Raw genomic sequence first — 16359 nt, 5'->3', positions numbered from 1 at the left:
CTATAAAATCTATCATGTGTCTACATTTGTCTCACATGGTCATTTCTATTTCAAATTGAGTGATGGAGTTCTTATGCCTATTTATTAATCTTGTTATATTGGCTTCCACACAAACTGTAAATCCTGGTCTTAGATTAAGGATAACTCAAGATGGATTACATTACGGTGAGTGTACTTAATTGAGACAGTTGCACATGTCAAGTTGTTTTTGAAATCGGCTGACATAACGGAAAAAATCATCCGTCATTTCCCAATGTATCTTGGTCTTTTTTCGAAAAACGTCGGTCTTGAAATGAAAAGCCTGATTTTTTTTTCTTTCTATACTGATTTTAACAGTATTAAATCATTACTTTTTTAAAGAATTCTTTAAAAAAGTAATGATTTCAAATAAGAAATTATTAGCTCAGCAGATAAATAAAACAGAAGAAAAATGCTTTTGCATATGTTGCTGTATGTGCATAGACTATTAGTTTGGGACAACTTATTACTTATTCGTTGATTTATCAATCGCTCGAGATCAAAGAGTACAATAGAATAATTCTTAAAAGCTAAATGATGTTACGTATGATAGTGCTAATTCCTACTCTACCAATTACAACTAGCAGCACAAGCCTTTGATGGCTCCCCCTTTGATCCATTTTTGATACATTATTGAATACATTCTTTCGTTGATAACTTCAATTTTTACACACTTATCTTTTTTAAACTTCCTTTACTGAGATTCAAGAAAAGATCACCAATTTAATTTAACTGAATTCAATCAGATGTTAAGGGCGACTTATATGTTTGTTACTTTTCGGTCCAAAAAAAATATGGTCACCGTGAGATAACCGACCCGTTTTCATTTTTCGCGAAGTCAGTTTATCGAAAACAAACAATAGATTTCACAGAGGAAATGAAATTGTAAATCAACTAAAAATAAATGAAGTTTGAAACGAATAATTTCAAAACAATAGATCGAGGGAAGGAAATTTGATTCTCCGATGACCTTGACCTTTTAACAAAATATCTCATTGATAGCGGAAATATTTATATTATAAATGGATTTGCATATGGATGTTTCCAAATGAAAAAAAAATGTTAAAATATTTGGTTGCTAAATGAAAAAAGAAACTTCAAGGAAATTACAATAGAAAAAAAGCTAAAAAATCATTTTCAAAAGTAATCAAGTTAGACAAAACAGAGACATATAATACAATTGTATTACATGTCTCTGGACAAAAGTAACAAAAAAACGGAAAGTGAAACACGAAAGAAAGGAAACATTCAACCGAAAGTGTTTACGTTAGATGTAAAGGTCTAGTTTACACCCAAAACAGAAAAGTAAATAAATAATGAGAATATATTATAAAAAAAAATGACAGAATAGCGAGCGGATAATATTGATCATTTACTGTTACAAAATGTATTTATTTGATTGACGAAACGACAAAACTTTTCTATTGGTTCACAAATATATGCTTAACAGCCATTTTATCTAATCAATTCGTATACATACACCAAACACCATCTTTTGTTGATTCGCATTCGCCGATCAATTATTTTAACTGTCATAAGCATAGATAACGCAGAATAATCTAAATCTTAAAAAGATTTGTATACGCAAAACACTATCCATTAGATAGGCCGATTTTTTTTTTATTGATACCCATGTATATATACTTAACGATCTTTTGTATTGATTCGCATATGACAAGCAATCTTTTATTATATTGATTCGCATTAATACACCAAACAATCATTTTGTTAATGATTCGCCTTCGTATGCTGTACTTAACTGTTGTTGTCAAGCATAAAAACTGCCAAATTTCAATTTCAACTTATTTCCATCAGTTTAAAAAAACATAGTCATACAGATATTCAGAAATACAATAAGTCGATGTACTGTTTCTTATGCAACTGAGAATATTTGGTTGAAAAAAAAATGAAAAACTACTGCAGACAAATAAAAAGACATGCGATCCCTTGACTAACCTACGTTTCAAAAACCTAATTCAGATAATCTTGAGGGTGAAAAAGGGTAATTACGTAATTCTAAGCAGCGATTGTTTTTTTTTCAGCGAATAAGGTGGCTGTAGATACTTTTGCTAAAGATATAAAGCGCACAAGACTAGAAGACATCACTGGAAACGTAAAAGGCGTCCAATACAGTCTTACCAAGTATGTCAACTCTATAATAATAAAGTCTGTTAAAAAGTTAACTGTATACAAAGATATAAACATCTAGAGAAGTTCAGACTTATTACTGCTTTTTGTCCGAATATAATTGTCCCGACTCCTGTTTTTACTTTTTGAAATCAGATATTGATAATACTTTTTTTAAAGATATATACTTGCCTGTATAATTCAAAACCCAACTGAAACTAAATAGACATTCTGTCATACACTATATCAACTTACAAAAACAGCTAGACATTTGAATGTGCTGAGAAAATAAAAATTGTGAATGCATGTACAAAATGGTTTATCGAAGACCAACATTAAAGCCTTTTTATCAGACTTTTTTAAAGAAACTGTGACAACTAAAGACAAGTAACGAGGTTCCTTGCTATAGGGAAAGACACATAAACAGAATGCGGGATTCTTGTATATAAATTCGGTCACTCAACCCCACCAATTCCGTATCGCATCAGTAGATTGCATTTCAAAAGGTACAAATATACATGTACAATGTACGTGCATGAGAACCTTAACAAATGTTCAGTACCTTGGTTCATTAATTGCGTTTTAGGTGTAGGAGTGCAAAGTTTTAATAATGTATACAGGAATCCGATGTACATGCAGTGGTTGTCATATGTTGATGTGGTTCATAGATGTTTCTTGTTTCTAGATTTTGTTTCATATATAGATTAGACCGTTGGTTTTCCCGTTTGAGTGGTTTTACACTAGTATTTTTTTGGGCCCTTTATAGCTTGCTCAAGGCTCCGTGTTGAAGACCGTACTTTGACCTATAATGATTTGCTTTTACAAATTGTAACTTGGATTGAGAGTTAAGTTCAACTTGTCTCTTTGGCACTCATATCACATCTTCTTATATCTATTCAAGTATTAATATTGCATATAAAACTCTTTCATTTTTTGTCAGTTTGATAGTAAATGACTTAAAAGCACCAACAAGCACAATTACATTAGCGTCAGGCAGTGATGTAGAATGGAGAGCCACAAAACTTGGATTAGAAATTGATGGAACATTCAAATATATCTTGTAAGTTTAAAGTTAATGTTTATAAACATGTCAGCAATCTAATGACTTATTTTGTCCACACAAAAACCACACCACATAGATAAATTGTTGCTTAAATCACTTATTTTTACAATTCTATGCGTTGCAACATCTTGCGCCTAAAACTTGAATTTGATGTTATCTGTAAAACACTAAATACTAAACATATATATATATAGCTTTAAGAAGATAATTTATCAATAGTGCCACAACTAATACCGGCATCACACATCAGCGTATAGCTCCGACGTACGCCGGGAGTGGTTAAAAATCATATACGCAGACAAATTGTCAGTAAATTTGGACGCATTCAACTCGTCAATCATTTCTATATCGTGTGCACAACGAGCTTTAAGCGTGTATTGAGCGTACGAGAAGCGTACATATATTAAGCGTTTATCATGCGTTCAAGTAACGTATGTTGGCGTATGTCTGGCGTTTGTCTAACGAAGATGGAATGAACGCGACGAAGGAAATCAACGTCCCTTGAATGTATTTGAGACGTGTCCCGGTCGTATCTGGGACGATAATACGTACTTTCGGCATGTCTGGGGCTGTTAATTATGGGGCGTTTGTTACAAACACACCCGTACATACGTTTTAGTTAAAGTAAAAAAAATCTTGAATCGTATACAACGTGCCCTAAACGTGTCTCAAACTTATCTGGAGCGTTTTCAACGTGCCTGTAGCGTATGTATTACGTGCATGTAGCGTACATGTATACACTAGACAAACGCTTGAGCTAGATGAAAATTTTTAAGCAGCATAAAAATTTCCTTGAATTATAGCGTTCACCGAGCGTATACATTTGCATTTGACCTACTTCAAACTTATGAAACGCGCGTTAAACGATTGCTTAAAAGGGTTCCTCTGGCGTGCAAATAAGGTATACGGACTTTGTCAATTTGCTTAGTACGTCTGGTGCGCGCCGGTCAATACGCCAATGTATGACGCCGGCATAAGGGTAACGCAGAATGTATCAGGGTTTCTTCTGGTAGGACAACAAACACTACCGAATTGTAAAAGCTGGGAAAAATAACAAGAATTATTATGATTATCTAAGTATAGTTATAATTTTATTGTAAACTATCAGTTGCTATAGGCACACTGTCGAATCTTTTGAATCATTTATTGCGTTTGCTTCAAGCCTTGATGAACAGTATCAATGTGTAGAATAAATCATAAATCTTTTCATTCCAGACAAATCATAATTATTTTTTTTTAAATTTTATTGCCAAAATGTGTTAAATGTTATATTGGTCTAATGGTCAATCGACGGTATATCATTTTTATGACTTCTGAATACTGCGAATTTTGTACATTGAAATAACTAATATTAAAATAAGGAGATGTGGTATAATATGATTGACCATGAGACAATTATCCATCCCGGTTAAAATGAAGTGGATGAATTCAATCATAGAAGTAGGGCCTTCAATAATACGAAAAACTCATAAAATGTATAATCGACTAAAAAGCACCAACATGACAAATCTAAAAGATTTAAATTGAAAATTAAAAACGTATAACGACCTGATTTAAAATATAAAACAATTGTCCTTATATAAATGTGTATCTTATTTTATTTTGTTATAATTTTTTTTATCTATTTTAGCCTTTTTATTAAAGGAGGCGGCGATTTTACAGTCAAAGCGTCAGATCTATCATTTGCTGTTGGAATTCAAATCGGTAATGCAATTTGATGTATGTTAGGTTAAAATGTCATGTTCACAACTTTCATCTAAAAAGTCTTTATTTTCCCATATGCTATCTTGCTTTTTCGTATAGTTTTTGCAATCTAAATCCTATATTGATTAACCCACATCGCATAGTCATCTATCATAAAATGCTCCAGTCGTCATGACAAATGTAAAACAAATCAATCAATAAACCTGTCGGCCTGATTCATGTACAAAAGAATAAACGAAAAACAACTTTGAAAACAACAACAAACAACAACCACTGAATTACACGCTTCTCACTGGGGACAGGCCAATACAGAATTTAAACATGTAAATTATTTTTTTTCAGGGGTGGATACCAATGGAAAGCCAACTATTAAAACAACGTCATGTGACTGTCAAATTGGTCCACTACAAATTAAATTCCGTGGCAAAAGAGCATGGATTTACAACATATTGACCTCATTAGCTTCCAACGCTATTGCGACAATGTTACAGAAAAAAGTTAGTTGTATTACAAACACATACTTACTTGTATATAGGAGGAATTTAAGTAAAAGAAGACGAAATTTACTCTGTAATCTATCTCTTCGATTTGTTTACCCCCTTGATTGGTTTACTTTAAAAGTTTCAGTTCTAAAACAGAAATGACTGTTTAAATCAAAATCTAGTATAATTTTATTGAATGAATCATGACTAATTTTGACAAAAAAAGATCTTACTTTGAAACTTTTGCTACAAAGGGTACTACAATCCTCATATTGAGCTACATACCAATGTATTTATAAGAACCCTCATATTAAATCACGTCTTAAAGTAACGATTATGTTTGAGACCGTATATAATGGGTAGTCAAGGTCGTTATTATACGAGTTTTACTTTGGAAACTGCTTTCGCCTTAATTACTCCAAAAGAAATCTAAATCTAGTTCTTAAATGGGAAGATCAAGGACACATCTACCACACCATAACTGCCATTATAATTCTTAAAAAAAAACATGTCATTGAATTTAGGTGTGCGAAAAAGTGAAAGACGTTCTAGACAAGAAGGCTGAAGAGGAACTGTGTTCTTTTCAAGGTAAATTCGATTTGTCTGTCTGACTATTCCGTAAGTACTGATAGATATAGCAAGATGTGGTATGAGTGCCAATGAGACAACTATCAATCCAAATAACAATTTATAAAAGAAAACCAGTATAGGTCAAGGTACGGCCTTCAACACGGAACCTTGGCTCACACTGAACAACAAGCTATAAAGGGCCCCAAAATTACTAGTGTAAAACCATTCAAACGGGAAAACCAACGGTCTAATCTATATATATATATATAGAATACCTGTATATGATTCATGTGATATATTGTTATGAGACATGCACTGTTTGTTTTTTATGCCCCACCTACGATAGTAGAGGGGCATTATGTTTTCTGGTCTGTGTGTCCGTCCGTCCGTCCCTCCGTCTGTCCGTCCGTTCGTTCAGGTTAAAGTTTTTGGTCAAGGTAGTTTTTGATGAAGTTGAAGTCCAATCAACTTCAAACTTAGTACACATGTTCCCTATGATATGATCTTTCTAATTTAATTGCCAAATTAGAGTTTTGACCCCAATTTCACGGTCTATTGAACATAGAAAATGATAATGCGAGTGGGGCATCCGTGTACTATGGACACATTCTTGTTTTAATTTAAAAATGATTTAGTGGTAGCATTTGTGAATTAATGTGTTGTTCGGTCATTCTTTTTTGAATTCTTGATTTTCAGTTTTATTTTTTTCCCCATAATGTTTATTTTGGTCTCAGAAGTTGTTCTTTTCATAAAGCTCTTACCCGAAAGAGGAAAACATTTAAGCAGAATGAATTGTTGCTTAAAACACTATTGAAAGTATTACATTGAAATCTGATTAAGATTCCAAAACATGAAACAAAACCAATAATCCACTAAATCGAATACATTTAAACATACTGACCAAGAGTCGATAAAATGCATATCGATTGATCGATGGCGAATAATGCAAAGCACTTTACGCACTTGTCACAAGGATATTGAAGATGAACTTCTTAAATTTAGGAATCACTAAAATCATATTTATATTGAATGTTATCTTAAAAGTGACATTACCTGCAATCTTATTTTTCGTTTCAATTTGGTTTTATGTCACGAATTCTTTATTCTTAATCCGATAATTAACTTTCAACGATATTTTTATACTTTTTGTAACCATATACTTCTACAGCGGAGGTACAGTTGGGAGAACATTTGACTCTTGATTACAGACTACTGTCTGCTCCTCATATAACATCTGAATACATCGAAGGAGATTTCAAAGTAAGTATATAAAATTTACAGCTCTAACAAATTGAAATTTACATCGTTTGATAAAAAGAAAGTTAACTGTGAAAGTAAAAACTTCATGTTAAAAAAATCATCTACTATACCAGTATACGGCAAACGCGAGTTTCGTCAACAAAAGACTAGAATAAAAATAGTTAAAATATCAAAATAATGCACTGAGTTGAAGATCAACTATAACTTATACTTCATCCCAATACCAGAAGATTGATAATTAAATAAAATATCAAACGAGAAAATACTAGCTTATATTTACTAAAAATGTAATGCAATATTTAAGTTTTCGACGGTATTAAACATTTAATTCTTGAATAACATATTGAAAATGTTATAATATGTCATATACTAGTATACAAGATATATGTTTTAAAGAAACATGCACTCGTGCTATAGTCAGTATAAACCAAACTAACGTAAACTGACTAACGATTGGATGACGTGTGTTGACTTTTTCATAATGTGTTGGTGATATTTGTTAACAATGACTTGGACTACCTTTTTATAGGGAGAGGTATTCTGGACAATGAACCGGACAGAAGCACCATTCGCCCCCTCTCCAATGGCTACCATCACGGACAACAAGAAGATGGTTTACCTTACAGTGTCCGATTATATTTTCAACTCTATGGGGTACCAAGCACATGCACACGGGCTGTTGATGTACAATCTAACGTCTAAAAAAGTATGTAAACAATACGTTCACCATGTTGAAGAAACTGATTAAGACATTACATGCTGAGCCGTGGTGTAGTGGTTATAATAAAGATAAAAAAGTGCATCCGACTACTAACACTTAGGTTCCTCGTTCGATTCCCGTTGTGGGATGAAAATTTTCGGCTATCCCTTGACAGCATTTGCGAGTATGGTCAAGAGGAAACGATGATAGTTCGTCGGTATGGGGGACGACAAATGGATGACCCCGTGTTAAGAGAAAGCCATATCTCTTGCACATAAAAGACACCCTTGTAGATTTCTAAAAAGAGCAGGCTATTGCCGCGGCAAGGCAGCACTCGCACCATCAAAGTGACGAGGGATTAATATAAGTTTTAATAACTTGTTTCCCCAATCCCCTATAAATAAATACGTTGAAACTAATTACATGCTGAAATTCAAAATACGATGTAATGAATCATGTATTTTTCAATAAAGAATGATAAATGAGACTTTAGTAAAAAAAAAAACCTGGGCAATATATGTTATATATGCTTGAAATTTTGACGGAAAAACAAAGAGATTTTTACAATTACAAGCAAACAGTTTTTCTTAAACATTGTTTAGTAGTTCATTCACTTTCTGTTAAAACCACACTTCAGCAAACAGCAAAAGCTTATGTATGTGTCACAAAGAGTTTAAAGACGGATCAGCATTTGTCTTTTTTTTAAATTACAATTATTCAATATCTTCACACGTCTTATTTAGATGAGAGGGGATGACGATTTACTCAACACCACATGTAAAGATACCTGTATCGGCAAACTTATTCCACAGGTAAATATTTTTCAGGAATAACAACTCCCTTTCTAACAGATTTTTATAGTTTACTCTTATGTTACAATACAACATAACTTTCTCACATTTGTATTTAATGAAGGATAACAATATGAATAATACGCAATCAATATTTATTTACTCTATAGTCTCATGACTTGCTGTGACATCATTTTCCTAGTTTAGAACAGGGTTTCCCGTCCACACACATGTTTATCTCTACCATATATATTGCACTGATTGTGGCTGTCCGCAGTCATATGGTTCTAAAACTGAGTCACTCTGGTTATCATCGGTTGCTGTTTGTCATAATTGTGTTTTGTGTAAATTTTCTGAAGTCAGACACACAAATCAATGAATGTGTTTGTAGATAGATGTTTTTGTGTTCTGTTTTGTCCCTTTTAAAATTGGTATACGATGATGACTGATGTACCCATATTTTGACTATTTTATTTATTGTGTCTGTTTAGTTTACGCATCAATGTAAATATAACGGAATTTGACGAGACTGTCATCAAAGTGAGAGGGTTAGCGCTATAAAACCAGGTTTAATCCACCATTTTCTACATTTAAAAATGCCTGTACCAAGTCAGGAATATGACAGATTTTGTCCATTCGTTTTTGATGCGTTTTGTTATTTGATTTTTCCATGTGATTATGGACTTTCCGATTTGATTTTCCTCAAAGTTCAGTGTTTTTGTGATCTTACTTTTTATTGATTGAGCATACATCATGCGGTTTGATTTTTCAGTTTTACATTATACATATTGTGTCATGCTGGGGTCTATATAGCTTGTAACAGACTATTGTGTTTTGCATATTCATATTGTTGAAGGTCGTGTGATGACCGATAGTTGCTTACATAAACGTGATATTTTCTTTAGTGAATAATATTTCACATTTATTGCCAATAAAAAATATACCGCTCCTTATTTTTTTTAAGATAAGTACAAACTTTCACTCCGACAATCTTTTTCACATATTAAATCTATGAAGTTTACCTTATATCTAAATGACGAACTATAAATTCCAAAAGTATTATGTTTGCATTTATTTAGTTAAACAGCTGAGTTATTGTACGACCGAACATCTCAGAAAATCACAAAAACAAATTGTAATTTTTCCTTAAAAAAAAACATCAAAAATATTTCTTATTTATGAAAGAAAGCAGCAAGTTTTGTTTCTTTGTTACTTTTTTAGCTCACTTGTCCCGAAGGGACAAGTGAGCTTATGCCATCACTTGGCGTCCGTCGTCGTCCGTCGTCTGTCGTCTGTCGTCGTCTGTCGTCGTCGTAAACTATTTCAAGAATCTTCTCCTCTGAAACTACTGGGCCAAATACTTTCAAACTTTAACTGAATGTTCCTTAGGGTATCTAATTTATAAATTGTATCCGAAGTTTTGATCTATCAACAAACATGGTCGCCATTGCTAAAAATAGAACATAGGGGTCAAATGCAGTTTTTGGCTTATAACTCAAAAACCAAAGCATTTAGAGCAAATCTGACATGGGGTAATATTGTTTATCAGGTCAAGATCTATCTGCCCTGAAATTTTCAGATGAATCAGACAACCTGTTGTTGGGTTGCTGCCCCTGAATTGATAATTTTAAGGAAATTTTGCTGTTTTTGGTTATTATCTTGAATATTATTATAGATAGAGATAAACTGTAAACAGGAATAATGTTCAGCAAAGTAAGATTTACAAATAAGTCAACATGACGGAAATGGTCAGTTGACCCCTTTAGGAGTTATTGCCCTTTATAGTCAATTTTTAACCATTTTTCGTAAATCTTAGTAATCTTTTACAAAAATCTTCTCCTCTGAAACTACTGGGCCAAATACTTCCAAACTTTAATTGAATGTTCCTTAGGGTATCTAGTTTGTAAATTGTATCCGAAGTTATGATCTATCAACAAACATGGTCGCCATTGCTAAAAATAGAACATAGGGGTCAAATGCAGTTTTTGGCTTATAACTCAAAAACCAAAGCATTTAGAGCAAATCTGACAGGGGTAATATTGTTTATCAGGTCAAGATCTATCTGCCCTGAAATTTTCAGATGAATCAGACAACCTGTTGTTGGGTTGCTGCCCCTGAATTGGTCATTTTAAGGAAATTTTGCTGTTTTTGGTTATTATCTTGAATATTATTATAGATAGAGATAAACTGTAAACAGAAATAATGTTCAGCAAAGTAAGATTTACAAATAAGTCAACATGACGGAAATGGTCAGTTGACCCCTTTAGGAGTTATTGCCCTTTATAGTCAATTTTTAACCATTTTTCGTAAATCTTAGTAATCTTTTATAAAAATCTTCTCCTCTGAAACTACTGGGCCAAATACTTCCAAACTTTAACTGAATGTTCCTTAGGGTATCTAGTTTGTAAATTGTATCCGAAGTTGTGATCTATCAACAAACATGGTCGCCATTGCTAAAAATAGAACATAGGGGTCAAATGCAGTTTTTGGCTTATAACTCAAAAACCAAAGCATTTAGAGCAAATCTGACATGGGATAATATTGTTTATCAGGTCAAGATCTATCTGCCCTGAAATTTTCAGATGAATCAGACAACTTGTTGTTGGGTTACTGCCCCTGAATTGGTAATTTTAAAGAAATTTTGCTGTTTTTGGTTATTATCTTGAATATTATTATAGATAGAGATAAACTGTAAACAGCAATAATGTTCAGCAAAGTAAGATCTTCAATTAAGTCAAATTGACCAAAATTGTCAATTGACCACTTAAGGAGTTATTGCCCTTTAAAGACTTTTTTCACAATTTGTTCATCATGTTGACTTACTTTAAAAAATCTTCTCCTTTGAAACTGCTGTATCAATTTCAGCCAAACTTAGGCTAAATGAGTTTCAGAGTATCTAGTATAAATTTTATATTTTATTTCCTTGTATGTCAAGAAACATAGCTCCTATGGCTAAAATAGAACATAGGAGAAAATGATTATTTTTTTTGGCTTTTGAAGAAAATAGGACGATCCAAAAAACATTTAAATAAATTGAAAAGCCAAAATAATCATTGATGAGAGATTTAACCAAAAGAATTAAGGTGAGCGATTCAGGGTCTTGAGAGCCTCTTGTTTTATTTGTAATAACATGATATAATATTGAGTCTTACAAATGTATAATGACACGAATAAATGATCATTTTAGATAGGACAGTTATACCCGAACAGTAAAGTAGAAATACACATACAGAGCACAGACTGGCCTCGAGTCTTCATTACCGAGAAAGCTGTACAGATTCTGAGTAAAAGCAATGTTACATTTTCTGCAAGAAAACCTGACAACACCCTTCACTTTATGTTTCGAATTCATGCAGTAAATATAATTTTATTGAAATAAACGTATAATGCTTGTTGATTTTGAAAGTGAATAGGTTTGCACATTTATTGAGTAGTGTAAACAACTGACACTTATATGAGCAGTGAGGGTACTAACTAAAGATAAAAACCATGTTAAGTTCTTCGCAAACTGATACGTAGCTCTTTGCAAACTGCTTAGTAGTTATTCGTACACTGCTTCATACTCCTTTGTAATTTATAATTTAACTATCGAAGTTGGATAAATCCGATAATCCACGAGTAACTATGTAAGAATCTGTTTCTCTAATGATTAAAAAATAAATTTTCTTTTTTTGTAAAACGAAAATCCCCTTCGAGTGCCTTTCACATTCCGCAAAGTTGTCAATTTCATGAACACCTGTTAGCATATTTTGATTCATCCAGTTAGCTAAAAAGGTTATAACCCTTAAAATCATCCAAAATGATCTTTTGAGATCACCGGCAACCACACGTTGATTATTTTTTTATACAATAGGTTCGGAAAGGGATAAATTTCCATAGAATTAGAGAAAACTGATCCCAATTTTGGAAGGTGTCGGCATGCTTTTTTACGTTTATCATTATATAATCTTAACCTTTTTCAACAGGTAACGATGGCTTCAGTGAAAATTAAATTGAACGGCGATGCTTTATCTGGAACAATCGACTACATGAAGTGAGAATGACTTTATAATTATTTTATTTATACAAGTGTGGACACATATCAGTGCGGATAGAAATAGTGAAGTTTTGATAACATCGTAACAACTGTTTTCCCTTCCGAAAACTTTAACATGAATAAGTATAGTGAGTACTACAACAAAGGACGATGATTCCTACAGATTAAGTTCTCCGAGTTTGCCTTCGGAAACAGCAACCATTTTTTAAAAGAGTTTATATTTAGCATTGTTTTTGTCGTCTCCAATATCTTTATTATATTACATACTGTTTATTTTTTCATTTTCATTCTTTGATGTACGTTCGACCTATAGAGAATCAAAGGAGTTTGAATACTCTGATCTATATAATTATAAACTCCTTAGAGTGAAGGAACTCGGTTACCGGGTACACTTTTTTTAACTAAAATATATTGTTTCATACTACGGTATCAGTCAATTTCACCACATCATTATCGTCAACATCTAGCTATCAGAATTGTATGGTGTGTACAATACATAATTGCTAAAATGAATGATTCTTTTCATATTTTCAGAGTCGAGACAAATGTGACAAACTCGTTAATAGGAAATATTGCTGTGAGTATCTGAAATATATATGTTTTAAGTTGTAAAACAAATAATAAAATCAGCTCTAACGATTATCAAAACCACAATGAAATATTCACAAAGTTTATGTAATATATTGTAAATTTGAAATTGATGTATTTTTGCTGCTGTAAAAGTCTATAAAAATAGGGTTAAACGTTACTTGGTAATTGATCACATAGGAGAGGGGTTAAACCTTTATAATGTATAATTATAACATAAAAATCGAGATCACATTTTGAAGTAAAGTGTTTTTTAATCAGATGTAGAGAGTATGAGAGTCTTTCCATAAATTGACATGAAATTCTGATATATACTTATAAATATACATTTGTCTATGTTTTAGGAGGCAACCTTCCAGCTTCTAGTTGATGATGCTGTAAAGAAAGTTATTAAGCCAATGATAAACGGTATGATTTATGACTTACTATCTAATTCAATTAATTAAGTGACTTGAATTTTTTTTAATTTTTATTCATCTGTATAGAAAATGCTATTTGATAATAGTTATGGGATTTTTTTATTCTTGCTGTTTTACTCTTATTTCGAGACCCACGGGACAACAGGACGGTTTCTAAATCACAGTGAAGCAAATGAAGCTAAATCTCTGAATGAGAGATGAAGGATACTGAAACTCATGAGTCGAAAATAAACTGACAACGCCATAGCAAAAAACATACACACAACATTACACAAAACACAACCGGCATTGAAGACCATAGACTGGCGGCAAAACGAACACTACCGCGGTGATCTCATGAAATGTGATCCGGAAGTGAAAAAAGACCGTGAAACAAACTGATTGATCACTTCAATGCATGCATCAATGCATTTAATGCCACGCTGGTTAACTTGTAAATTGATGTTCTGATCATAGGAATAATAGTTAAAATGATCTTTGCAAGCGAAAAGAAGAAATCTAGAATATACTGTATCTGTGATTATTCACATCTTTCAAAATTGTCCTTTGACCTTCGGTCTCATATCACATGATTGTCTCAAACAGTGTCTGTATTTAAATCATATTGTCTTTGATACTAGAACAAACTACAGATATTAAGTAAAATGTTCCGAAAAGAAAAGTCAGAGACCAAAATAATATTTGATTCGCAATACATGTATACTGTATATGATTGTGTGCTATTAATACGTGTTTTGTTTTAAACAGATTATCTGAAAGATGTAGGAATCCGGTTGCCATCTACAGATAATTTACAGTTCAAAGATGCAAAGATTGAACTTCTTACGGTAAGTTAAGAGCTAGTTAGAGCCAGTGATATTGTCTGCCTTAAATTACTGGAGAATACAGGCTTTTTCCCCTGGAGAAGAATCCCAATTTGAAAAAAAAATGGCTTAAAATTATTCCCAAAAAGACAACTTTTTTCCCAAACAGTGCAGTCTCAGTAGTAATTGTGCATGAATACAAACATTTTTCATGCCTAAAATGACTATATGTGCAGATTTGAGGGTCCATTTATGTATCATCACTGACAGTAAGGGGTCTTATTTCAAATGAGGGTTTACCTCTTGAAAGGGGGTCTGCAAATTGAAGTTCCAGTCAAATTCATGGTTTATTATAAATGTGCCAATTTGATAAAAATGACGCATATTTTCCAAATAAAAAAGGGTAGAGGTAGTTTTGAAAAAAGCCAACAATATCACTGAGAGCATGCTTATCATAATTCAAATGTTGTATGCATAAGCTTTACCGGCATGGCCAACGACATAAACACTTGAAATAATACAACAACAAACACACGTGTTGAGATTATTAATTATCAAAAGCTGAGCAGATTGACACAGACAAGGGGACAATCAATAAGACAGTTTGGCAGATTATATATAGTCTTACCAAAGACTTATTTTATCTAGAACATTAGTCAGTTGATTTACGTAGCAAAGACCATTTTGAAGCCTAAACTATATTGGCAAACCTTTATGTAGCAAACGCGTAATGTACTGTTTGTTAATAAAATTGAGAATGGAAATGGGGAATGAGTCAAAGAGACAACAACCCGACAATAGAGCAGACGATAGCCGACGGCCACCAATGGGTCTTCAATGCAGCGAGAAACTCCTGCACCCGGAGGCGTCCTTCAGCTGGCCCCTAAACAAACATGTATTCTAGTTCAGTGATAATCGACGTCATACTAAACTCCGAATTATACACAAGAAACTAAAATTAATCTTGAAATCATTCAAGACTAACAAATACTGTTAAAGCAGTGTAAAAGTAGCTGTGTAATACACTTACTTTATAGTTTAATTGATAAACTTTTTAGAAAAAAAAACCCAAATATATAACCGAAATGATTAGAGGAAGAACATACATGTATGTATTTGTACAAAGAATATACTTAAATATCCTAATAAACACTTACTGTGAAAGAGAATGATCCAGTCAGAGTACATTAATTAATCCAAATATTAATGTATTTGTACTTGAAATTTAGGTTTTACATATTTTTGGTTAGTACCGTTTCATTTTCAGCATTTTGAAAGTTTTTCTATTTCAAATCTCTTAAAGTTATGATTTTCAAACATGGAATATTGTATTATTTCTGTACCAAAATATTTAGTACTGTACCAAAATATTTAGTACAAATCAAGTACTGTAAAATACAAGTACCTAAATATTACAATAGTTTAAAGTAAAGAAATAGTACTAAATATTAAAAGTAAATTTTCAGTACTGCATTTTTTTAGTACAGAAATAGTACCTATGCAAAAGTAGCTGTGTAATACACATCTAAATGTTGTAATTCTAATAATATCTTTGTATATTTCAGAACACAATCCTAGTTGAAACAAATGTAAAGATCACTCCGAACACCAAAAAGATGAAATCGACAGTGCTTAAATACAAGCCCATGGTTGGCAGACAAGATATAAAAGACAGGTTCCGTCTGTGATATATGTTTTATATCACATATCCTATAATCATAAACAAAGCATATTTTTTGTTTTAAAATGTTTCAAATACACTTTTGATAATATAAACTTGTATTTTGTGTTGTCTTTG

General features: G+C 32.4%; 1 protein-coding gene across 1 annotated transcript; it reads left to right on the top strand.

Annotated features, from left to right (window-relative positions):
• Positions 1-16337, top strand: LOC143078202 (bactericidal permeability-increasing protein-like). The gene is made up of 15 exons (XM_076253136.1): positions 1-165; positions 2061-2160; positions 3086-3205; positions 4839-4912; positions 5255-5409; positions 5919-5982; positions 7133-7224; positions 7754-7930; positions 8668-8736; positions 11903-12070; positions 12681-12748; positions 13286-13328; positions 13684-13747; positions 14506-14585; positions 16127-16337. Exons 1-15 carry the CDS (start codon positions 63-65, stop codon positions 16247-16249), a joined length of 1500 nt encoding a protein of 499 aa, XP_076109251.1. The 5' UTR covers positions 1-62; the 3' UTR covers positions 16250-16337.
• Positions 16338-16359: the final 22 nt, after the last annotated feature.

This window comes from Mytilus galloprovincialis, chromosome 6, assembly GCF_965363235.1.
Source record: "Mytilus galloprovincialis chromosome 6, xbMytGall1.hap1.1, whole genome shotgun sequence".
NCBI classification, from domain to species: Eukaryota; Metazoa; Mollusca; class Bivalvia; order Mytilida; family Mytilidae; genus Mytilus; species Mytilus galloprovincialis.
Note: the sequence above shows the minus strand (reverse complement) of the source record. Positions and strands in the feature narration are given on the sequence as shown.